Source organism: Gobio gobio (assembly GCF_949357685.1).
Source record: "Gobio gobio genome assembly, chromosome: 2".
In the NCBI taxonomy this organism is placed as follows: Eukaryota; Metazoa; Chordata; class Actinopteri; order Cypriniformes; family Gobionidae; genus Gobio; species Gobio gobio.
The window spans coordinates 55,968,982-55,995,711 of record NC_137098.1 but is presented as its reverse complement, the minus strand read 5'-3'; the positions used below and the strand labels follow the sequence as shown (position 1 = coordinate 55,995,711).

General features: G+C 35.4%; 1 protein-coding gene across 1 annotated transcript in view; it reads left to right on the top strand.

The window, feature by feature from the left end:
* The window catches only part of adamtsl3 (ADAMTS-like 3), a 211,021-nt gene that overhangs the window by 182,174 nt on the left and 2,117 nt on the right, over positions 1 to 26,730 (top strand). The window contains exons 24-30 of the mRNA XM_079802035.1: positions 6,255 to 6,437; positions 6,988 to 7,107; positions 7,534 to 7,749; positions 12,450 to 12,633; positions 16,174 to 16,378; positions 18,811 to 18,914; positions 19,002 to 19,216. Coding sequence (XP_079658161.1) covers positions 6,255 to 6,437; positions 6,988 to 7,107; positions 7,534 to 7,749; positions 12,450 to 12,633; positions 16,174 to 16,378; positions 18,811 to 18,914; positions 19,002 to 19,216 — 1,227 coding nt within the window. The remainder of the gene's footprint in view (positions 1 to 6,254; positions 6,438 to 6,987; positions 7,108 to 7,533; positions 7,750 to 12,449; positions 12,634 to 16,173; positions 16,379 to 18,810; positions 18,915 to 19,001; positions 19,217 to 26,730) is intronic.

Genomic DNA, 26,730 nt, shown 5'->3' with positions numbered 1-26,730 from the left:
CAGCATAGACCAAAATATCGATTCTTGGGATTTAATAATCAATATTGGTTCATAAAAATGAAATCGATTAATTTTGAGAAATCTCCTTTTTGTTTTACCCAGCCCTAGTTGATATAAATAAAGGCCTCTCTCAGGCCACTCTGTCTGTCTTCACTTCCCGCCGTAATTTATATAGAGTTGTTTATCTGGTGATTTGGTTGATGCAGAGGACACCTGCTGTTAACAATGACCTCTCTGCAGCAGAAAGCCATAAGTGTCAGCTGTTCTATCATGCTTTCATCACCATCTGATTCCCTGAGATGAATAAATGGGATTTGAAGAACACGTCCAGTTGGCTTTGACAGAAAGGACGGGATGGGCCGCCACAGAGCAGTGGATTATGGGTAACGATGTAAGAAGATACTGTAATTGAGCAGTTAAACTGATGGTGTGGAGAGATGTGTTGTTAGAGGACACACACATCTGGATACACACCCCTTTACCACAACCGTCTGATCCAGGTCACATGATTGCAGAGCGTAATTCAGTCTGCTTATCACGTAGGTTATTAATAATAGCTAAAACCTAGTGAGTTGCCTACATAGACAGCTTCTACTGAACTTCAAAAGTGATTGATTTGGAAACATTCTACATAGGCGGCAATCTTGTACATCATACTATAGTGCAGAGTGAACATTTATTCAGTATTCAATTCAAGTTTATTTGTTTAGCACTTTTCACAATACATATTATTTCAAAACAGCTTTACAGAAAATGCCCGTTTCACTGTTAAATTAGGAAATATTCTGTCATCAGTCAGAGATGAGTTTGTCCAAGCAATGTCCATATGGCATAATATAGCATCATGTGGTTAGTTAACTTCATGTATTCAGTTAAGCTAACACAACGAAGGTGTTCTGCAGCAATGACAACCTGTGCTCGTAATGATCACAAGATAAAGTTATTACAATATTAGGATAATATTTCATTCCAGTAGTTTGGTATCAGCATGTTGCTAAGCTAAAAAAAGTTTTTTGTAAATAACATTAAACTAAATGATTTTAATACTTTCCTGTATTTAATTAAATATAATTTTGTGTATAATCATTGGAAAATAAAAGTATATGTTATTGTTTATTATAGCAATACACATAAAATAAACAAATTGAATTTTATTTTCAACAAATAGTGAGAAAATATGGATTATGAACCTCAGAAGGTCAAACTGAATATTATACAAGCTGTTTTTTTTATATTGAATTTTATTTATATTGTTTATAGTTAAAATGCTAACAGCATAGCCAGGTATTGGAACAGAAGAAAAAATGGAACATGAAAACTTTTTAAACTGTTTAAAACGAGACTTTGGTTAATCTTTGAAAGCACGATCATAACACTGCAACGTTCAAATCTGTGTTGGCGCTGCTGCTGATCCAGAGAGAGCAACTGCCATATGAAGCAGCTTCACAAACAAACACATTATCATTATTTATGTGTAACACAAACATTTAAATATCGGGGGATAAAAGTTTATAGTTTGGGTATAAACACGGAATTGATCAAAATCAGAGTCAATTGTCTTTTGGAAAAGTATTTTGACACTTGTATGTATTGTATTGCTTATCGTTATGCCAGAAGGTGGTGACAAGTGAGTGTTTAAAAAAGTGTTTGTCAAAGAATCATTGAAAATATTCGCAAATGCTGATTCATCCAATAACGTAACAAGTCATGGTGAATGAGTCTTTGACTCCATTCAAAAAAATTTTTTTTCCAAATTAACATATATTTTAAATAGACTAAAGCAGATGATTTTGTCAGAACCTCTAGTTTGTTATTTTGTTTAGTTGTCTGATGTTTTTTTTTCTTCAGTATCGTGGGAGAATCACAACCTCCATTTTACACAAAAAAATCGTGATTCTCAGGCCCCATCCACATGAAGCCAGAGCTTTCCCTATCCATTTTTTTTCCCCCCTCATCTCAAGAAATATCTGCGTACACACGAAACCACTGAAACCTACTCAAAACGATGTAGTATACATGCCAGGCCAGTGTGTGGCGCTGTAATTCTGCCACAGAAATACACTAAAAACGGAGAAGAAGAGTTGTGGCTAGAAGGGGTACAGCAATGGTAGGAAGTGAGGCAAAATCTCACAATAAAATAACAATGAATAAATTTGCTACTTACCAGATGTTTTATTAACGCTTACACCCTAAACCTACCCTTACAATACTGCAAATACAGTAATTAAATGACGCAATATTGATGTGCGGATGCCCAGTACCCGTAGTTGTATCCCTTTCTAGTCTTTCCCGTTCGGGACGTTGTATCCCTTTCTAGTCTTTCCCGTTCGGGGTTTCAGGCTCCCAAAACGTTGGATCCGTGTGGACGAAACGCTGATACGGTACAAAAATTTTACGTATACAGCTAAACGCATCTCCGTGTGGACGGGGCCTCAATTTATCCAGAATCGTGCAGCTCTATTAAAAATACCAGAGTTTTATTATTTTGTTTTATTTTATTTATTTATCTTCTGTTAAATTTTTATTTATGAATTGTTATATTTAGATAGTTAACACCGCAAGGTATTGGAAGAGAAGGAATCAAATGGAACATAAAAAAAAAGATTTTCTGGTTATGTAATTGTCCAGCAATAAACACTAAATAATCAAATTAAAAAATATATATATTTTCTTTTATTTATTTTTTATTTTTTTATAAATTGTTATATTTATATAGTTAAACACAGCCAGGTATTAGAATATAAGGGAAAATGGAACATAATATATATATTTTTTTCTTATTAGGTTATTGTCTAGCAATAAACATTATCACATTTTTATATTGTTTTGTTAATTTTTTTATAAATTGTTTTTATATTATTGTCTAGCAATAAACATTAAATTATAGCTTTATTTTATTTTATTTTTATCAAATGGTGTGAAGATATTGACTGTAAACCTCAGATGGTCAAACTAAATATTACATGAGCTCTTTTGTTTGTTATGTTATATTTGCAAATTGTTTATATAGTTAAAATGGCAGTATTATTCACTCTTGTGAAAATAATACAAGTTCACCAATGTGCTTTAAAATCTAAGATAATAATAACAATGATACTAATTAAAATATTGACAACAGCAATAAAAAAAAACAAAGATCACTGGAATCTAAGAACTACCTTTAAACTCTCTCTTCAACAGGTCAAAAGCCAAGGAAATGGTTTTCATTTGGATTTGAAAATAGTCAGGGAGCACTTCTAATGTGTATGGGAACAGAGCCTGTGTTTGTTTGAGTATGCAGTCAGTAGGCGGTCAGCACTTGGAGATAAAAATTTTGTATGTGATATATTTTCTTTTATGTTCCATTTTTTCTTCATAATCATGTAGTTATTGTTCCTGTGTATGTTTCCCCTCCCGGTGGAAATTTCCTCTCCAAGAAAACACAGAGGTCACTACGGCGGCCACTATTAATCCTACCTACATTAACAACATCAGTTCCTGCCATCTTTGCAAGCATGCCTGACTGTTTACTGGTGCCAAAGTATGTCAATGCCCACGTGTACACTTGATGCACACACGCACACACACCTCAAGGCCTCCGATGTTATTTTCCATTCCTGAGAGCGTGTCTGTTCATTGGCTTTCAGACTAACGGCCGTATGTCAGTACTAATGTCTCCACTCGATAGAACGGGGGACCATAAAACTCAGACTCCAATCCATGTGCTGCTCATTATTTTCACCCAGGGTGTCCCATGGGAACTGGTTGGAGGGAGGCAATTTGCATTCATTGTGCCCATTTGTACAAGTAATTTGTGGCAATCTGCTGGCCTTTTGTTGATCTGCTCTTTGAATCAACATTTTCTGCGGTTTGAATAATTCTGCGCGAGCTTTAATGTTGACATATGAGTCTTTTAATGGCAAGATAGCAGTTGCCCCTAAATACTGGACCTTGTTCAGTAATTTGTCATGAGCTTAGGTTTGTTTTTGGGAAAGCTGCTCCCAGACCAGTGCGTTTGGCACTTTTCATGAATAGGGTATAGGGTGTGAAATGTTTATATAGCCTTAAAGGCCAAACTAAATATTATATGAAAGTTTAGTTTCTATTCATTTTATATAAATATAGCAATTTTTGTCTTGGTTGGTGTGATTCTGTTATACATATCAACTTGACAAATACAGCCAACAGTGCAATTTGTGTAAAAATTTAGATTTTTTTTTTTTGACTTTCAGAATTTTAAAGAATGTTGTAAGATTTTGTTTGCAATTGTTTGGTAATGGGGAACGTAATGCAGAAAAAGGATCTTGTGCAAAATGTTGGATACAGTTCAATTTAAATTAATTAATAAATTTTTTTATGTAATATAAGTTCCCACTTATACTCTGCGGACCCTGTACATCATGTATATATTTTAAATTTTAAATGTCTGTGGAGGAGCTCTGACCTCATATGTGGTACCATTTGAAAGCTTAGAGTCTACTTTCTGGAGATATGCATCACTTTGGCATTTGTTTTACACAAAGTAACTTATTTACACTAAATTACTCTGGTACCATTTCTGCCTGGATTTGGCCTACCCAAATTTAAAAGCTTCCCATACCCACATACAGTGGTCTAAATTAAAAATGTTGGTGTCATTTTACAGGAAACCCTTTGAAGTTACATAAACCACTCCTAAAAGTGATAAACATGTAAGTATATGTTGTCTGAGCTTTAATAACCCCCCCAAAAATGAGACGCTTTTAGATTTTTTTGAAAGTGTTTAACTCTGGCCGGCCCTCCCTTCAGATCCATTTGTATAAATCTTTCATACAACATGATACAGACAAAATTATTTTTTCCACTATTTTCTGGAATCTAGTGGAAACAGCCAAAACTGTCTGCAGGGTGCTAGAGCAGGGCCTGAGTTACACACTTTCAAAACTGAATTTATAACCAAAAAAATCAAAAAACGCCTCTTTTTGGGGGGTTGGGGGGGGGGGGGTTATTACAGCTCAGACAACATATACTTACATGTTTATCACTTTTAGCAGTGGTTTATGAAATTTCAAAAGGTTTTCTTTAAAATTACACCAAAATTGTGTATTTAGACCACTGTATGTGGGTATGGGAAGCTTTTCAATTTGGGTAGGCCAAATCCAGGCGGAAATCCCAAAAATGGTCCCAGAGTTTAAAGGGTAACTAAACCCCAGCTCAGCGCTTAACTCCACCCACTGGAAATATTTGAAAAATGCTGGAAAAGCGGAGACAGAGGGGATGAACCGAGGGCGGGACTGAGCGGAGGGCGTGCACCTGAGACCCGCAGTGACCGATTATTTAACAGCTGTAAGACTCGCAAGTTGCAAAGATGGAGAATGACTGGAGTGACGCCAGTAGCTTTGCAACAGAGCGGCCATTCTCCCCCACCTTGCGTGTCAGGGTTTGAAAGTGCGTCTCATGTATGAAAATGATCTTCTGTACACATGACGGGCGGCAATAATATCGCAAGAAAAGCCTGACGTGTACTGACATCTGCATTATTTAACCGCATTTTCTTCATTACAATGTTAAAGCAAGTGTCAAGTAAGTTTCATTCATAATGTTTCTACTTCATGTTACATGAGAGTTCATACTGGAGTGAAGCCGTTCTCATCATGTGATTGGGGAAAACATTTCTGAGGGCGTGGTGAGCTCGTGCCAGGGGCGCGGATAGTGAGCCGTTGGAAGTGCCATCCTACGTCACGATGACCTACAACGGCCAATAGGAAAATTCAACTGCAGTAGCCACCGTTCAACCTTAAGAGGGCAGCACACAGACGGTTTTACACCATAAATTATAGAATTAAAACACTTTATACCCAAATGTCAAAACATTTACTCGAATCAATGAACAGCATTAATAAAGCCCCAGTCTTGCAGATCATTAACTAAAAAATGTTGGTTTGGGTTTAGTTACCCTTTAAGAGGTTAAAATTATTCAAATACAATTAAACAGTATGAACTGTTTTAATTGTTAGATAGAGTCAAAAAGGTCATAAGGTAGGACAGGCCAAAATCACCATTTTGAGCGCAGGATACAGATATTTGACACCTTTAAAAATACTTTATCTTCATGCTGTGCTAAATAATAGTTTACCTAACGTTTCTGACAACATAAAATTTCTCCTTCCAACACCTTTAAAAAGTAATGGGACACCAAATTGTACCCTACTCATAGAAAGTGGTGATTAGTGTCAGCTCCAGACTTGAGTGGGAATTGATTGATTGAGAGTGACTTGACGTTTGTCTCTGAACAGGTGTCCCTCGGCCAACAGTGAGCTGGCACCACAAGGAGGGTTCGCTAGGCGCCAGCGCTAGTCCCCTGCTGAATGGATCTCTGCTCTTGAGAAACCTCACACTGCAAGACTACGGCACCTACTCCTGTGTGGCTGCCAACAGCATTGGAAAATCGGTGGCCTCCAGCCTGCTACGTGTGGCGGGTGAGTAGCGATTCCCATAGTAGCCATATGTCAGTCGACACTTCGCCCGGTGACAGGGAAATCCTTGCACGACAGCGCTTCGGTGCTAAGTGAACCACACTTTGTGGGTTGGCTCCGTTTCCAACAAAGTCAGCTAACTCAGCGGGAGATTTGCGAGTTGCATATTGATATTGGCATCGTTTGGCGCGTCTTGCTGAGAAATAACGTGAGACCTACAGCCTACAGGGGTGGTAAAATCCATCCATGCAGCGAAATGAAGAAATATGCCCTTCTTTATAGAGGCCGGAGATCTCATAGGCCACATACAGAAGGCAGTCGAGGCCTTGTTTGGACTCTTGATGACAACTTCCCTCAGTATTTCATTAATTGAGGTCATTTCTGTCTCCATTACAGTCAGCCGTAATCTCTCTGCTGATTAGAAAAATGCTCTGACTAAGAATAATAATTCAACTACTTGAGGTCGTTCAACCATCAAAAAAACACGAATAATCTACCTATAGGAATGCTTTGGTTGATTGCGTTTGATGACACTGCGCTCTTTTGATGGCAGGAGGATCTTTGGGTGAATCTGAGCACCAGTCTTCAAAGGAGATGAACAGGAAGAGGGTTCTGATGGCCTCTGTGATCGGCACCAGCGTCACGGTCAAACCAGGAGATATCTTAAGGATAGGTATGGCTTTTTTTCATGTTGTTTAAATGATATAAGATTGCTTTGAAATTTAAACCATATAATTAGCCTTACCTACATAATTTCCCATTTATTATTGTGTATGACGGATTTCAAGAATTTGAAGAACCATCACAAAAATACCAATTAAAACTTGAGAGATGTTTCCTTCTATGACATACATGAATTTCTAACTCCACAGGGATGTGAGTTAACTGTATGTGTTTGACAATTTGGACAGCCTTTATAGCACTCATTCTTGTTTCTTTGTGTTTGTGAGTTCAGATTTCCAGCAAGACTGTTTCATTGAGTCTTAAATGCTTTTTAGTGCATGTTTTGCAGACTTTAGTGAATAAATGGCTTGCTTTTTAAGACTAATTACAAATGTCAAGTCCATTTCCTCTTAAAATTCACCCATAACCCCTTTAGGCTGTCCGGTGGTCCCCAGTCACAGGAAGCCCATCAAGTGGTCCTATCAGAATCAGACCCTGAAGCAGAGTCCAGGCGTGAGCTACCGCATGCTGGTGGGAGGACGTGTTCTGGAGATGAATACGCACGGAGGGAAATTTGACGGACGTTACGAGTGCCAAACACAGACCAGCAACCAACAGCGTCTCACAGCTTGGATTTATGTGCTTTCACAAGGTAAGTGTGAAGAGAAACAATATGGGTGAGGGGAAACGAGAGCTCTCTTTAGTTTTGGAAAAGCATTGAGTAGGGATGTCACAATACCATAAACATCTTAGGAAACTATGCCAGCTGAAGTATCACAATACCAAGTGGTATCACGATACCGTGCAAAATGAATTCTACAAAATGAACCAAATTTGCAAAAATACATAGATAAATGAAAACAGACCATCTCTGAATACTTTATTGAAAGAATAACTGGCTATTTTTACCAATCAAATGAAATCATTGTAAACAATACAGAAATATGAAATGTTAGGAAAAAATAAATAAATAGGCCTAGCGTGACAAGCCAGACCCACATCAGATGACTCTGTCGTCATTATGTTAAGCCCGCCCACCGACTCAATGTGATTGGCCTGACTAGAGTTTTTTTTTCCCAGCTCGCAAACCAACGGAGAGTTGCTAGACGCCCTGGCGTCAAATAAGATTTGCTGCCGCTAGGGTGCGTCTAGATTTCTAGGATAAAATAGGCCTACTTTTAAATAGGAAAATCAAACTACCAGTAGGTGGCGGTAAGTCTTAAAGGGGTACTTCAGAGCTTGGAAGATGAATGTGTATTTAAACTGTCATTTATGTAGTAGAAATGTGAAATTATTTTTGAATTTAGTGCCTTCTAGACTGAGAAAAGACAGAAAATGTATTTTTGTCTCATGTTGTCTCAGAATGCACTTGCTTCGCTGCCCTACGAGGCCACTCCCTACACCCTGAGCTGAGTTAAGCGCGGCTGTCATTCTCAGCGCATGTCCAGTCTGGCGTGTTTTCAGATCGCATATGGTAGCTAAACTTTCATAAGAATTCATTGAAAAGTTGAAACACTCACTTTGCTCTGCACCGCTCCGTTATGAATGCCCGAGGCCGAACCGAGCACATTTACATTCTGTGAGTGAGATCTCTTCCCTGTGGGCGGGTTGAAAACATGCGGAACAGCTCCTTCTACTGGCTATAGTCTCTAGCCTCTGGCCAAAAAATCCTCAGATGACGCAAAATGAAGATATTTGCGTCATCTGAGGAATTTTTCCAGAAATAAAGTGCATAATTCTCTCGTCTCAGGGGGATATGAGGGGGGAAAGTAATATAATTCAAATATACTACGGGGTTTCTACTGATACAAAGCTTAATGCTAAATCACTGAAGTTACCCTTTAATGATTGAGTCATTGAATCATTCATTCAACTGATTTGTTAAAAACTGCTGATTCATTCAGTAACGAAGCAGATGGCACCCAATTGGCTTTGCAGTTTGCAGCCTTTCCATTTGCGATGATCTCTGTGAACCCATGAATCATGCGGATTCAATGAGTGCAAATGCCGCCATGTTGATTAAAAGAATTGCATTCGCCATCGCAAAGATGAATCTAGAAACAAACCATTACACTTGTTACAGAAGTGGTCAAAAGAGCAAAGGACGAACTGAGAGAATACATTCTTATATAAAGATATTATGATGTTGAAAAGTGTTGAAAAATGTTTGAGCAGCTGATTTTTTTCAAATCTTTTCAGTCCCAACAACATACATCCCATTTCAAACTGATCTGGAATCAGATGTGTGTTTGGACTGAAGCATCTGAAACACTCCATTCTACACCGCATTTACTGCACAGGGCACAGCAGAAAAGTCAATGGCATTCAAAAAGACTCTCTCTTGTAATGTTTTTGCACACATAAGTGTTAAAATGGACGTTTTAAATATTGTAACTATTATTTTGAAGCTTTTAGATAGTACCATGAAGCTCATTGTGCAGTGTGTATATGCGCAGTATGCATGCATGTGATACCCAGATGAAATACTGCATCTGCCAACATGTGCAGTATTAAACAATGCTGGTTTTTACACAAAACATGCAAAAATCACTATTTGGCTTTTTGTTAAATCCCAGTGATCCTGCGTAAACAACATTTCAACATTTCCTATGTAAACAACCATCAGATGCACGCTATTGATTTGAAGGCTTTCATATTAAGATAGCTTCTTTATCCAAGCTTTAAAGGATCACTGCATATATCCTTCACAGCGGAGGCAATTCCACAATTCATCTTGGCAAGCTCATGTCATCTAAGCTTTCAGCCCAGAACAAAAAAAGTCTTCATTTAAAAAAAAAAAAAAGCTATCATTGAAGAGAAAGCATACAAAGCAAACATCACATGACACCAAGCAAAGGATGAGAAGTATTCAAAATAAATAAGGGTAAATATAAAAAAAAAAAAACACAAGGCATTAAAGATCTTCAAAACTTTTCTTGCACTAATATCATCATCTATTATCCATTATCTAAAATATTACATATATTTTTTATTTATTTTTTAATTAGCTTTATCTTAGGTATTTAAGAATTATGTACAATTGCAATTGTAATGTGTTTTTGTTCTTTATTCATGCAGTGTTATTTTCGACTGGGTTTGTGTGTCTTTTTGTTGTAATGTGACAATAAAAAAGCAGCAAAAACCCACATAAAAAGTACTAGTATAAAAGAGTGTGAATGAGAAATTGCTGCTGTCTTCCGATAAAACTCAAAACCCAGAATAGACAGGAAAGTAAAATTGTAATGCTCTATGTTGAAGGCTTGGACATGAATTGGACATCAGTTCTGTCTTGTAGAGAACCAACCGCTCGGAGAGCTCATTTGTGTCTTGTTAAAGCCTCGTCTTCTTTTCAGTTCCTGCTCAATGCCAGAGACGATTGTGTGTTGATATTCAAGCCCAGATTCCTAGAAACCTTTAAGGGCTTGTAAATGGTCTCTATAACCTTTCACTTTGAATCAGGCGATTTGGCAGCTACTTGAGTAATAGTGGTTCTTCTCCGATCATACTTGCCTGATGCTATGATATTGATTCATGCCATACCTGTTTCGTCCTTTATAATTGAACTTCACTGAACATATTGCTGCATGTTTAGAGTGTACATAAATATAATGTTTTTAGGGATGCATGATATATCGGTACCATAACAGTTATTGACAAATATTACTTTTTTTTTTCTTCCTTTTTTTTGTATCTGTTTATGTTGGATATATATTGGCCAGTATTTAATGGTGCATGCTCATTTTTCCTATTTTTATATTTGGGAGGCTTTTACACAGCATTTTTTAAATAACTTAACAGAACGACACAGTTTTTAACTAAAAATGTTAAACTTGTATGCCTTTTGGCTGTTCATTTACACGACAACGGCCTTTTAGGGGCCTGAAAATGTACATTTTTGAAAATGAGTTTCAAAGTGCACGTTTTTGAAAACAATACTGTAATGTCATATTACATGTTCAGTCTATAGTGACATCGCCAACTGCTGGCCTGCCTGGCATGCATAAAACAGTGTTTGTAGTCATTTTCGTGGATCCATGTGAACTGGGATCTTTTTGACAACGTTGTTGTCTGTACGCACTTTTCAAAAACAGTTTTCAGTTTTTAGTACATTGAAAAAGTTTTCAGTTTTTAGTACATTGTTGTCATGTAAACCTTCACATAGATTGCATTTGCAGTCATGTACACTAACCATTCAAAAGTTTGGGGTTGATAAAATATTTTAATGTTTTTGAAAGTGTCTTATGCTCACCAGGACTTAATTTATTTTAATCTAAAATACAGTCAAATGTTCACAATATTACTTCAATTTAAAATAACTGTTTTCTTTTTAAATATGTTTTAATATAGACAATTTTCAGCATCATTACTCCAGTCTTCAGTGTCACATGATCCTTCAGAAATCATTTTAATATGCTGATTTGCTGTTCAGGAAACAGCTCGTATTATTTTCAATGTTAATATTATTGTGTAAACCGTGATACATTCTTTAATAATTAGAAAGTTCAAAAAAAAAATGTTACAGTGTAAAAGTATTTACTGTCATTTTTGATTAGTTTCATGCATCCGTGCTGAAAGGAAATACTTTAGTGATGCACCAATATTAAATTTTTTGGCTGATACGATAATTATTTATTAAAAAGCTGATAACCGAATATTTGGCCGATAAATATAAATCCACATTTTTATATAATATTTGAGGGCCTGATTAAAAAAACTAAAGTCTCACCATTAAGCACACAATTGTAATGATGTTCTCATTATAATTTTATGTTGCTTATATGACAGATGTGTTGCACATGTTGCACTTAACTGTATTTTCCTTTTTGAAGTTATTCCAATCATATTTCAAGCAATTCAAACAAAGCCATCATGGCGAACAGTTCACATCTGAAGTGTCTCAGCGGAAGGAAATAATCTATTATTTGTCAGCTTTAATATATCGGCCAAATTTTCATATCTGGTCGATAACGATAACATTAAAAACAAACATATATCAGCTGATACCGATATGGTGGCCGATATATCGTCCATCCCTAATTTATTTTTATTTTTTTAATCTTACTGAGCCCAAACATTATACTTATAATGCTATGTGATGTAGCATTTAAAACATCTTATTTTAGTTTTAGCGTTTTATTTTTAATGTATTAAGTCCAGTCTAGAATTGAATGGATAATTAAAAGATGATCAATATTCTATACTATTTTACACTATAGAAACATATACTACTGACAAAAAACTAAAATCTGTTTTAAGTCACTTTTAAATAATTATCTGCTTATTGGTATTCAGAATTTGAATGTCATCCCTAATTGTGCGTAAATTTCTTTTTGTCTTTTTTCCGGGTTTTAGAGTTTGAGTGGCGTTTGGGCGAGTGGAGCACATGCAGCGCTTCCTGTGGCCACAGAGGGACTCAGATGAGGAAGGTACGATGTCTGACGTCAGAGGGCAGGGAGACGCCTCATTCGGCCTGTCATCATCTTCCCAAACCAATCAGTCAAACACAACCGTGTAACCTCCTGGACTGCCCTCCCAGGTAAGCTTCCATAAGTAAATAAATACATGTACTTAATAATCTGAAGCGTTGAGAACCTTCATTAGGCATGACGCAGTCTGCATGTTTGTAGAGTAGAATGGTTTAGTACATGGTTCATTTCTGATAAAATCTTTATGGTGGAACTGAGGTGATTGTGAGATTTTATAGTAACACTTTAGGAGGTCCTATTAATATGCTTTGTTACATTTTACACTTTCTTTAATGTGCAATGTTGCCGTTTGAGCATGAAAAATGTCTGCAAAGTTACAAACTACTCTTACAGGAGTTTCTGTTTCTGAACTCCCTGAAACGCCTCCATTGTAGTCTTAAGTTTTCCTCCGGGAATGAAAACGTCACAATATTCCTCATTATAATAATTACTGCCCAAGGCATACACAAAAAAAGGGTAAGGGGTGTGACATTTCTGAAACATGCTTTTCGGAAGGAGGGGCTTCATAGACAAACGCTAAACAGAAACTAAACGGAACGTTACTGACAGACTGGGAAGATAGGAGTTGCATCAATGAAAAGCATGTGGAAAAAGAAGGTGTTTTTTTAAACATTCAAGCACGAAAACTGTTCTAGTAGACCCTAAAAACAAAACCAAGACTTTACAAAAGGGTGTAATAGGTCATTATGCTAACAACCTTGTTGTAGTTTTACTGATTTAAAAAAAGGATTTTACTGATTCTTTGAGTTTGTGTGTATTTTGTTAAACTCATTTGGTTCATTGGTTTAAAGACCAAAATAACAAAATAAATGTAAATAAACTGAACAATAACCCCACTGTCTGAACAAAATGATTATTTTCCACTACTTGCTAAATAACTAGGAAGATGTCATTGGGAAAAGAAAAGAAATAAGGATCAGGTGCAATGTAAACAAAGCCACGAAAACGGTATGGTTGTGCTATCAAACCTACTGTATAATTACCCCAATTCTCTGAACGTTAGCGATTTAGAAGTCTGACACAGTGACAGTCACTCTGTCTTTGATAAATGAGCGTCTGCTGATGGATCTCTCCATAGACTTCAATATAAAGAGAGCAGAACTCTTCACAATCTTGTGAGCTGTGATACATTTGACTGCGAGCAGCACCCCGGTCCTCTGATTCCCAGCCAAATGCCTCTCTCCATCAAACAGCCCATCTATCATTCCCTTCCCAGCATCAGTCTTTTCAGGGGCTGTGCAGACGCTCAACGAAGCACATGAATCAAACTGTATGAGTCCAATGGGGCTGGAGAAGAGCAGATATCAGCTGTCAGTGTATTAGAGCTTCTTTTTGTCAGCGCACTGGTCTGGCTACAGAAATCCTTTTAAAACACAATGCAGATAAATCAGAACATTTAGAATAAAACGTATTGTGAATTATCTTTATCACCAAGGTCAGAAATGAACTTTTCCAATATTTGCCTCCTTGGTTTGATTTCTAGGGACTTTGTTTTGTCTCAAGATGCTCACTAGTGTTTTTTTTTTTCTTTCTAAGGTATGTTTATAAAGGTACTTAAATGTCATAATTGAACTAAGGCTTAATCCTGGCTTAATCTAAGCCATGTCTGTGAAACCAGCCCATAATGTTTATTTTATGTTTCTAACAAGATAATTAACTAGCAAAAAAGCATTCATAGTTTGTAAAATATACACTAATGTCTATGGGAAGCAGTGATGATCCTTTCAAATATAATTGAATGACATGTATATAATTTGCATAGGTAACTATTAAGTTACATGGGTTATTTTAGTAGCATGAAAAACGATAAAAAGTTATTTAAACTGGAAATAAATTCTATACAGAAAGCGAGCAAAACGTTCCTTATGACTAAAGGGTTCCTGATTGGCCATTGCATTCATAAGTTCAACAGAAACACATGTGATTGGTTATAATGCACAAAGAAAAAAGTTCTGAGCAGATCTAAATGTCACGATCCAAACATTTTATTTATTTTCACATTTGATTTTAATAGCAACTGCCATAATAGATGTAGTTTAATTGTGCAGGGGCATTTTTTGGCCCCTTATTTTGAAATTGGGGGGCAATTTTATTTAAAGAATTGTATTCTTCACCATGCTTTTCATAAAGACGGCGTGAAATTGCATTTGCAACACATTTGAAATGTTTACATTGGCCATGTTTACATTAACAAATAGCAATTTAATGTTAATAATTTCATTGACATTTTTTCATTTTGAAAAGATTGAGAGATTTTGAAACATTGACATTTAAGACAGCGTTATTATCATTATCTACAACTTTTAAAAACATTTCTGTTAATTGAAGCAAAGCATATCTAAACTTAAGTAACTAAACTTAAACTAAATTTGTCTATTAACATGAAAACTAAAAATATACCCAAAAAAAAGCTCATTCAAAATATTAATAAAACTCAAATAAGTGAAAAGCTCAAGTTTGACTTTAAACGAATCATTTTGTCAACTAAATATTATTAGCATACTCTCCCTCTTTGGTATAAAAGCAAGCAGGAGGTTTTTTTTGCAGAGGAAATATTCCGAGCCTGACTCATTAGCATAGTCCACGTTTCATATCGTGAGCTGATTGATTGAGGGTTTCAGGGTTTCGCAGAGAACACGGGATAGATAGTGCATACAAACGCTCTCCGACTTCTATACGTTCATGCCAAAAACATCATCTGATTATTGCCATGCGTCTGGGCTCAGCGCATGAATCATATGGCTCTGTAAAAGCGCTTAGCGTCAGTTCAGAGCCATCAGCGGGAGATCCTCTCACAAAGCGTGTCTTTGTTACTGCTTCTCTCGCTCTAACACAACCCCAAATGCCCCGCAGAGGCTCCGAGCTCCCCAGTGACATGGGTACAACCTGTGCTTTTTCAAGAACCGAAAATATCCAGCCGCATGTATCGGCAGTTAGGAACGCTGTTGAAATGTATGGCGATATATATTCTTGTCGGTTTGGAATGGCACATATCCAGAGTTAGCTAGAAGTTGGAGGTTTGTTGAGGTTAACGTGTGTTTAACTGTGCGAGTGCAAAGAAAATTGCTTATGTGCAGCTAGCTAAATGTCAAGTATAGGATAGGATGATACAGGTGGATCTCTGGTGTGAAGATAAATCAAGTCCGATAATAATTTCAAAAATAAACATTTGCAGTGTATTTTCTGTCTATGATGTTGTTTACAGCTGAAGAGTGTAATTTCTGCTGCAATAGCAACACCAAATGGACCAATCATAATGACGAAATAGCACATTATAATTCGAATTTTGAAGCTCTTCTGACTTTGAACCATGTTCTTTCTGTGACGGTCAGGGCAGGGCTGGATTTGCATCATATTGTCACATAGACAAAAGAACCAGTCGGTCGGAAACCTTGTATGACCAAAACTCCAACTTTTCAGGAAATGGAAGAAAAAAAACACTATAAATTATTAAACACCGTGTTTTCACAGTTGATATGGTGGCTTTATAAATGATCATATACTTGCATGTGTCATTATATCATTACACAAATGAAGTTACACAGTTTTTGACCAGCGAATGTGGTGTGTTTGCCTTCTGTATATGTCAGTTGGGTGTCAACAGTGTGGTCCAAATGCTCCAGTTCCTGTGGGCGGGGCTTCAGAGAGAGGCGGGTCTCCTGTCAGCAGGTGGAGGCATCCGGGAGCATGAGGGTTCTGTCCAGCACCGCGTGTGAAGGATCTCCCCGGCCTGAAGACAGGGAAGAGTGCACCTCTCACGCCTGTGTGGAGTGGCTCACAGGCTCCTGGGGGAAGGTACGTTTACTGACACTTTTATATTCAGTCTAACGTCTTTAATTTGGGACAATGATCTAAACTAGTGTATAACTAATCTGCCGATTTTGAGATCATTGACATTAGCTGGTAACCAGTACAGCAGATTTTCGAAATTTTGAAATTGATGATAACCAATGAAAAATCCATTTTGGTCGACCATTATATGCTATTCTTTGACTTGTAATATATTTTAAAAATGTAATTTATTCCTGTGATGGCGAAGCTGAATTTACAGCAACCATGTCTTCAGTATCACGTGATCCTTCCGAAATCATTCTAACATTTCTTATTATTATCAATGTTGAAAACAGTTGTGCTGCTTAATGTTTTTGTGGAAACCGTGGTTCATTTTTATTTCAGAATTCTCTGATGAATGGAGAGTTCAAGAGAACAGCATTTATTTGAGCATTATATTTCCCAAAATTTGTTTTATACTTTTATGAGCTTATAACACTCTATGGTACGCAATATGATTTCAATGAGGAAAGAAATATTTGTGGTGTTTTTTCCTGCTTAAAATAGGACACTATAACAATAGAAATAAAACATTTCATAATTTTGTTATTTATTTATATTTGAAAAGTTTGTTGCCTCAAAGCAACATTGTACCACAACGGATTTGACATTTTCATGTAGAAAAAAGAAATATATTTATTGAAAACATCGATTTCTTTAACCAGACACCTGAACAAACACATTTATCCAGTTTATAATGTATTACAAATTTCCTATTAAATAAAAAGTAATATTTCAAATTCAGCTGTTGCTCTCAGGCAACATTGTACCATCGTGGAACACAAGTATTACCAAACCATCACATCAAGTTATCATGTCAAGTTATCATATCAATATATCGTGTCAAGTTATCATATCAAGTTATCATATCCATCTTCATCCTCATCTCCATCTTCGATCTATCCCTGCCAGATTGTCACTATGACCTCATCTCCATTTTTTCAACATGTCTTCTTAAAACTCCCACGACCAAACTCTGTACTATGGGAGATCGGGCCTTCTGCTCAGCAGCCCCTCGTCTGTGGAATGCTCTCCCTGACCACTTGCGGATCCCACAGACTGTTGATGTTTTTAAATGTGGTCTTAAAACCCACCTTTTTAGCAGAGCTTTTGATTAATTTGTTACTTTATTTTTCAGTTTTATTTATTCTTATTTATTTAAATCTGTAGCACTTTGAGATTTTGTTTAATGTAAAGTGCGTTACAAATAAAATGTATTATTATTATTATTATTATTATTATCTTCCTCATCACATGACACCTCATCCTCACCCTCGTCGGTTGTGTTTTATACCTTTTTTTTAAGTGCTATAGAAAACGTGCAGATCATAATATATGCAGTTATAGTATGTGAATTACTAATACATTTTGAGAATTTTAACTCTTTTCCCTACAAATATACTATATTTGTATCCAATCTAGTGTGTCTGGTATGGCCTTATGCGATTCCATTATGGTACAATGTTGCCTTGAGGCAACACACAGTTTTTTGTTATTAACTCTAAAACATTTGATGATATATAATGTAAAGTTCTTGAAAATACTTCTTTACTTACCAGTGAAGGTGACTCATATTTTTTGTGGGTGATTAACTGGATGGAATCTAGTGAAAAATGCACTTTTCATCTGAGAAAATATGGAGCCATGTGACCTGTGCACATGTGCTGAAACAGGACACAAAATGGACCCCTGTGGGTCATGTGACCAATTTTTTGCACTTTCATTGATTAGTATTTGAGTTCTTCTTCCCTAAAATAGGTTTGATCAATAAATTGGTGTTTCATTGTATTAAAAAGAAACTAAAATAGACTATGTTGCCTGGAGGCAACACCGTACCATAGAGGGTTTATATTAAGAGGAATGTTTGTATTTTTGAAAATACATTTGTCATATTGAAAACGTTATAGTTTTACAATGTAATCAAGGCAGGACGTGATTTTCTTTTTCTTTGGGAATTGATTGGATTGGTTAGATGGATGTGTACATTAGGCAAGGAAACTGGGTTAATATTTAAATATAGTTAATAACTTAAATGTGCAAAAAGTAAAAAATAATAACAAACAATACTGACCAGTTGTAGAATACAAATAACAAATAAAAAAATATATACACTTCAAAATATATATTTTTTAATAAATATATTTGAGATATTATAATAAAAAAAATTTTTTTTACATTTAATTTTTTTATAAGGAATAATACAAATAAAAAGATACACTTAAAATATTACTTTTTTTAATAAATAAATGTAAGATATAATAAAAAATATATTCTTATACAATCATCAAATACCCATAGTTAGTTCTATGTAGTTTATACCTACTTAGTGTGAGAGCATCTGCATTTGTTTGCACTCTGTCCTCTTTGTCATGCTGTGGTTTTAATGTGTTCAACAGTGCACGGGTCGTTGTCTGGGGCCTGCGGTGGCCACACAGAGCAGAACGGTGTCATGCAGACACTTCAGCAACTCCACGTCCAGAACATGTGACCCAAAAGAAAGGTGCCAGACTTGTTGTGGAATATTTAGCATCGCTTGTTCTCGCATGCTGTATTAGATTTCATGATCTGATTCCCAAACACCTCTCAGGCCGTCGTCCGTGAGGAACTGCTCATCCGATATGTGTGACGTGCACTGGAAGGTGTTACCGTGGAGGACGTGCACCGTGGCGTGCGGCAGCGGCTTCCAGTCCCGCCGAGTGGAATGCGTCCATCGGCAGAACAAAAAAACGCTCCCCGACCAGCACTGCGCCTGGCAACGGCGGCCTGTTACCTGGCAACATTGCAACATCACTTCCTGTGGCAGTAGGTCTTAGTTTTTGCTCTGAAACCCCTTGTTATAAACCAGGCTGAGTGTCAGTGCTGTTCGAAAGATGTTTGCCCTTGTTTGACACCATTAGAGCGTTCATGTTTTATTAGGGAAAATATTACCGACCTGAGGGCGAAATATATTGGCTTGTTCCGTCACTCTTGAAGACCTGCTATTTGTCAGGGGTTTTTTTTTATAAGTTAACACAACACCCTGAGAGAACTCGCTCTTTTTCCTGGGCTTTTCTTTTCTTTTAAGCTCAGTCATTTTAGGAATCCTGTCTTTTTGTTCTTCACTCTTCTATGCTGAAACTTAATGAAACATTTTGTCACCTAACTTGTTTCTGGGTGCAAAAATATTTAATAAAATAACACCAACAAATGAACTTGTATTGTATTTGGAGCGTGAAGCTGCAGTCACAGACTTTGAGCATGCGATGCTGCAGCAAACATGATCATATCACACTTTTTTAATATAAAATAAATCACTAAAACAAATGATAATACATTTCAAGGCTAAATTCAAGGCGTATTCCTCACAGTGCATCTTCTTCAAATATATCTTCTTCACATTTAGAAAATGAGGTCAGACGGGGAAGATTGTACCTCTTGTTGGTTTCATACAGATTAGATAAACATAAAGAGAATATTTGTTTTCAGTACGACTTCATTTAAAAGTAGACACTTCAAGCTCTCTAAAGAAAAAAAGTTTGTGTATTTTTGTGACGCGTTTCAGAAAGAAGTTCACAGGGACGTGCAGCAGCACATAAACATTTTTAAATATTAAAAATAAAAGGATTCCTCTCTGGAGAGCGTTCAGTCTTTCCGCTCGCAAATTCCGCCAAGGTGCAAGCGCAACTGGCTTTTAAAGGGAATGGGAGATGAGACTCTGATTGGTTTATTGCATATTTCCATGACTCATTTAGAGACTAGGTACAACCCTTTTGGATCATGTGCCTGGCACAGTGTTAATTTCGTCAGACGAGACGAGAATAAATATATTCGTCAACAACCTTTTTTTCCATGACGAATACGAGACGAGACTGTGCCAATGTCCAAAAACGCTGACTAAGACTAAATTAACATGCATTATTGTTGACGCAAAAAAACGAGACTAAAATGTTTCCATAAAATAAAAAATCAAATCAAATCTTTCATCTACAATCTTCTCTACTTTTTCATCATCATGAGATAGAATATTCAGCTGTTCAAAAAAATATTCCGAAAGAGTTTGCGCTGTTGCTCATGTACAGGTCTCATACTCCTCCTGTTGTCATCTCGCGGAGGCGCGCGGTCACGTGGATCCCGGAGCGCTCAATACTTCTAGCGCTGTGTCAATGGTCAATACATTTGAATGGCTTAAGCGGATACATAACAGCTTCACTATACAGGTGTTTGCAGCATTTTTTGGTAAACAGTACAGCATAGTGTTCATTGATTATTACTAATCAGTCACACTTATACTCATTGGTGGTCAAATGTGACCATACACAGCCTATATTTTAGTTCAATAATATTTATTGAATATTTTGAGGAGATCTTTTGGTACTAAATACTATTTGTGCAATAAGCATGGTCCATTAATGACCACTTAAAACATTTGTCTTCTAATATTTGTATTATTTATATTACAATTAGTCTACTAATTAAGGTTAAAATGGAGAATTCCTCTGCAAAGAGGCAAATTAGAGTCATTTTGTGGCTGGAAAAATAAAATTTTCATTTGTAATGCCATTACTGGTGCCTGTATGGCTCTTTAATAAATATACATGTAGTTTAGTTGCTCAAAAAAGTATTGCAGATCATAACTGCTTACTTATTTGTGAAATTAAAAAAAAAAGTGAATAGTAATGAATGCAAGCAAATATAATTTAACCCCCCAAAAAAGTTTCAAATAGTGCTAAAAGGCAAGCTTATTTTTCCTTATGTACAGTATGCTATATACGTACATATGAAGTCATACTGAATCAAGATCAAAATCAATATTTGTGCCCATCGTCTCATAAGCTAATGCTGATTATAGGCATCTACGCTGTAAATCAACCAGTTAGCTATGGTGTTGTGGTACATACATTATGCAGGTTATATGTATTTTATGTAACTTATTTTGCCACACAATATATTTAGAGTTTTCCTTTAACTAAAATGATGAGACTTTTAGTCGATTAAAACTTGACTAAGATACCTTGAGTTGTCTTTTGACTAAAACTAGACTAAAATGACGAGACTTTTAGTTGACTAAAACTTGACTAAGATACCATGAGTTGTCTTTTGACTAAAACTAGACTAAAATGACGAGACTTTTAGTCGACTAAAACTTGACTAAGATACCTTGAGTTGTCTTTTGACTAAAACTAGACTAAAATGACGAGACTTTTAGTCGACTAAAACTTGACTAAGATACCATGAGTTGTCTTTTGACTAAAACTAGACTAAAATGACGAGACTTTTAGTCGACTAAAACTTGACTAAGATACCTTGAGTTGTCTTTTGACTAAAACTAGACTAAAATGACGAGACTTTTAGTCGATTAAAACTTGACTAAGATACCTTGAGTTGTCTTTTGACTAAAACTAGACTAAAATGACGAGACTTTTAGTTGACTAAAACTTGACTAAGATACCTTGAGTTGTCTTTTGACTAAAACTAGACTAAAATGACGAGACTTTTAGTCGACTAAAACTTGACTAAGATACCATGAGTTGTCTTTTGACTAAAACTAGACTAAAATGACGAGACTTTTAGTCGACTAAAACTTGACTAAGATACCATGAGTTGTCTTTTGACTAAAACTAGACTAAAATGACGAGACTTTTAGTTGACTAAAACTTGACTAAGATACCTTGAGTTGTCTTTTGACAAAAAATAGACTAAAATGACGAGACTTTTAGTCGACTAAAACTTGACTAAGATACCATGAGTTGTCTTTTGACTAAAACTAGACTAAAATGACGAGACTTTTAGTCGACTAAAACTTGACTAAGATACCATGAGTTGTCTTTTGACTAAAACTAGACTAAAATGACGAGACTTTTAGTTGACTAAAACTTGACTAAGATACCTTGAGTTGTCTTTTGACTAAAACTAGACTAAAATGACGATACTTTTAGTCGACTAAAACTTGACTAAGATACCATGAGTTGTCTTTTGACTAAAACTAGACTAAAATGACGAGACTTTTAGTTGACTAAAACTTGACTAAGATACCTTGAGTTGTCTTTTGACTAAAACTAGACTAAAATGACGAGACTTTTAGTTGACTAAAACTTGACTAAGATACCTTGAGTTGTCTTTTGACAAAAAATAGACTAAAATGACGAGACTTTTAGTTGACTAAAACTTGACTAAGATACCTTGAGTTGTCTTTTGACAAAAAATAGACTAAAATGACGAGACTTTTAGTTGACTAAAACTTGACTAAGATACCTTGAGTTGTCTTTTGACAAAAAATAGACTAAAATGACGAGACTTTTAGTCGACTAAAACTTGACTAAGATACCATGAGTTGTCTTTTGACTAAAACTAGACTAAAATGACGAGACTTTTAGTCGACTAAAACTTGACTAAGATACCATGAGTTGTCTTTTGACTAAAACTAGACTAAAATGACGAGACTTTTAGTTGACTAAAACTTGACTAAGATACCATGAGTTGTCTTTTGACTAAAACTAGACTAAAATGACGAGACTTTTAGTCGACTAAAACTTGACTAAGATACCTTGAGTTGTCTTTTGACTAAAACTAGATTAAAATGATGTGACTTTTAGTCGACTAAAACTTGACTAAGATACCTTGAGTTGTCTTTTGACTAAAACTAGACTAAAATGATGTGACTTTTAGTCGACTAAAACTTGACTAAGATACCTTGAGTTGTCTTTTGACTAAAACTAGACTAAAATGACGAGACTTTTAGTCGACTAAAACTTGACTAAGATACCATGAGTTGTCTTTTGACTAAAACTAGACTAAAATGACGAGACTTTTAGTCGACTAAAACTTGACTAAGATACCTTGAGTTGTCTTTTGACTAAAACTAGACTAAAATGACGAGACTTTTAGTTGACTAAAACTTGACTAAGATACCATGAGTTGTCTTTTGACTAAAACTAGACTAAAATGACGAGACTTTTAGTCGACTAAAACTTGACTAAGATACCTTGAGTTGTCTTTTGACTAAAACTAGACTAAAATGACGAGACTTTTAGTCGACTAAAACTTGACTAAGATACCTTGAGTTGTCTTTTGACTAAAACTAGACTAAAATGACGAGACTTTTAGTTGACTAAAACTTGACTAAGATACCTTGAGTTGTCTTTTGACTAAAACTAGACTAAAATGACGAGACTTTTAGTTGACTAAAACTTGACTAAGATACCATGAGTTGTCTTTTGACTAAAACTAGACTAAAATGACGAGACTTTTAGTCGACTAAAACTTGACTAAGATACCTTGAGTTGTCTTTTGACTAAAACTAGACTAAAATGACGAGACTTTTAGTTGACTAAAACTTGACTAAGATACCATGAGTTGTCTTTTGACTAAAACTAGACTAAAATGACGAGACTTTTAGTCGACTAAAACTTGACTAAGATACCTTGAGTTGTCTTTTGACTAAAACTAGACTAAAATGACGAGACTTTTAGTCGACTAAAACTTGACTAAGATACCTTGAGTTGTCTTTTGACTAAAACTAGACTAAAATGACGAGACTTTTAGTTGATTAAAACTTGACTAAGATACCTTGAGTTGTCTTTTGACTAAAACTAGACTAAAATGACGAGACTTTTAGTTGACTAAAACTTGACTAAGATACCATGAGTTGTCTTTTGACTAAAACTAGACTAAAATGACGAGACTTTTAGTCGACTAAAACTTGACTAAGATACCTTGAGTTGTCTTTTGACTAAAACTAGACTAAAATGACGAGACTTTTAGTTGACTAAAACTTGACTAAGATACCATGAGTTGTCTTTTGACTAAAACTAGACTAAAATGACGAGACTTTTAGTCGACTAAAACTTGACTAAGATACCTTGAGTTGTCTTTTGACTAAAACTAGACTAAAATGACGAGACTTTTAGTCGATTAAAACTTGACTAAGATACCTTGATTTGTCTTTTGACTAAAACTAGACTAAAATGACGAGACTTTTAGTTGACTAAAACTTGACTAAGATACCTTGAGTTGTCTTTTGACTAAAACTAGACTAAAATGACGAGACTTTTAGTCGACTAAAACTTGACTAAGATACCATGAGTTGTCTTTTGACTAAAACTAGACTAAAATGACGAGACTTTTAGTTGACTAAAACTTGACTAAGATACCTTGAGTTGTCTTTTGACTAAAAATAGACTAAAATGACGAGACTTTTAGTCGACTAAAACTTGACTAAGATACCTTGAGTTGTCTTTTGACTAAAACTAGACTAAAATGACGAGACTTTTAGTCGACTAAAACTTGACTAAGATACCTTGAGTTGTCTTTTGACTAAAACTAGACTAAAATGACGAGACTTTTAGTTGACTAAAACTTGACTAAGATACCTTGAGTTGTCTTTTGACTAAAACTAGACTAAAATGACGAGACTTTTAGTTGACTAAAACTTGACTAAGATACCATGAGTTGTCTTTTGACTAAAACTAGACTAAAATAACGAGACTTTTAGTCGACTAAAACTTGACTAAGATACCTTGAGTTGTCTTTTGACTAAAACTAGACTAAAATGACGAGACTTTTAGTTGACTAAAACTTGACTAAGATACCATGAGTTGTCTTTTGACTAAAACTAGACTAAAATGACGAGACTTTTAGTCGACTAAAACTTGACTAAGATACCTTGAGTTGTCTTTTGACTAAAACTAGACTAAAATGACGAGACTTTTAGTCGATTAAAACTTGACTAAGATACCTTGAGTTGTCTTTTGACTAAAACTAGACTAAAATGACGAGACTTTTAGTTGACTAAAACTTGACTAAGATACCTTGAGTTGTCTTTTGACTAAAACTAGACTAAAATGACGAGACTTTTAGTCGACTAAAACTTGACTAAGATACCATGAGTTGTCTTTTGACTAAAACTAGACTAAAATGACGAGACTTTTAGTTGACTAAAACTTGACTAAGATACCATGAGTTGTCTTTTGACTAAAACTAGACTAAAATGACGAGACTTTTAGTCGACTAAAACTTGACTAAGATACCTTGAGTTGTCTTTTGACTAAAACTAGACTAAAATGACGAGACTTTTAGTCGACTAAAACTTGACTAAGATACCTTGAGTTGTCTTTTGACTAAAACTAGACTAAAATGACGAGACTTTTAGTTGACTAAAACTTGACTAAGATACCTTGAGTTGTCTTTTGACTAAAACTAGACTAAAATGACGAGACTTTTAGTTGACTAAAACTTGACTAAGATACCATGAGTTGTCTTTTGACTAAAACTAGACTAAAATGACGAGACTTTTAGTCGACTAAAACTTGACTAAGATACCTTGAGTTGTCTTTTGACTAAAACTAGACTAAAATGACGAGACTTTTAGTTGACTAAAACTTGACTAAGATACCATGAGTTGTCTTTTGACTAAAACTAGACTAAAATGACGAGACTTTTAGTCGACTAAAACTTGACTAAGATACCTTGAGTTGTCTTTTGACTAAAACTAGACTAAAATGACGAGACTTTTAGTCGATTAAAACTTGACTAAGATACCTTGAGTTGTCTTTTGACTAAAACTAGACTAAAATGACGAGACTTTTAGTTGACTAAAACTTGACTAAGATACCTTGAGTTGTCTTTCGACTAAAACTAGACTAAAATGACGAGACTTTTAGTCGACTAAAACTTGACTAAGATACCATGAGTTGTCTTTTGACTAAAACTAGACTAAAATGACGAGACTTTTAGTTGACTAAAACTTGACTAAGATACCTTGAGTTGTCTTTTGACTAAAAATAGACTAAAATGACGAGACTTTTAGTCGACTAAAACTTGACTAAGATACCATGAGTTGTCTTTTGACTAAAACTAGACTAAAATGACGAGACTTTTAGTCGACTAAAACTTGACTAAGATACCATGAGTTGTCTTTTGACTAAAACTAGACTAAAATGACGAGACTTTTAGTTGACTAAAACTTGACTAAGATACCTTGAGTTGTCTTTTGACTAAAACTAGACTAAAATGACGATACTTTTAGTCGACTAAAACTTGACTAAGATACCTTGAGTTGTCTTTTGACAAAAAATAGACTAAAATGACGAGACTTTTAGTCGACTAAAACTTGACTAAGATACCATGAGTTGTCTTTTGACTAAAACTAGACTAAAATGACGAGACTTTTAGTCGACTAAAACTTGACTAAGATACCATGAGTTGTCTTTTGACTAAAACTAGACTAAAATGACGAGACTTTTAGTTGACTAAAACTTGACTAAGATACCATGAGTTGTCTTTTGACTAAAACTAGACTAAAATGACGAGACTTTTAGTCGACTAAAACTTGACTAAGA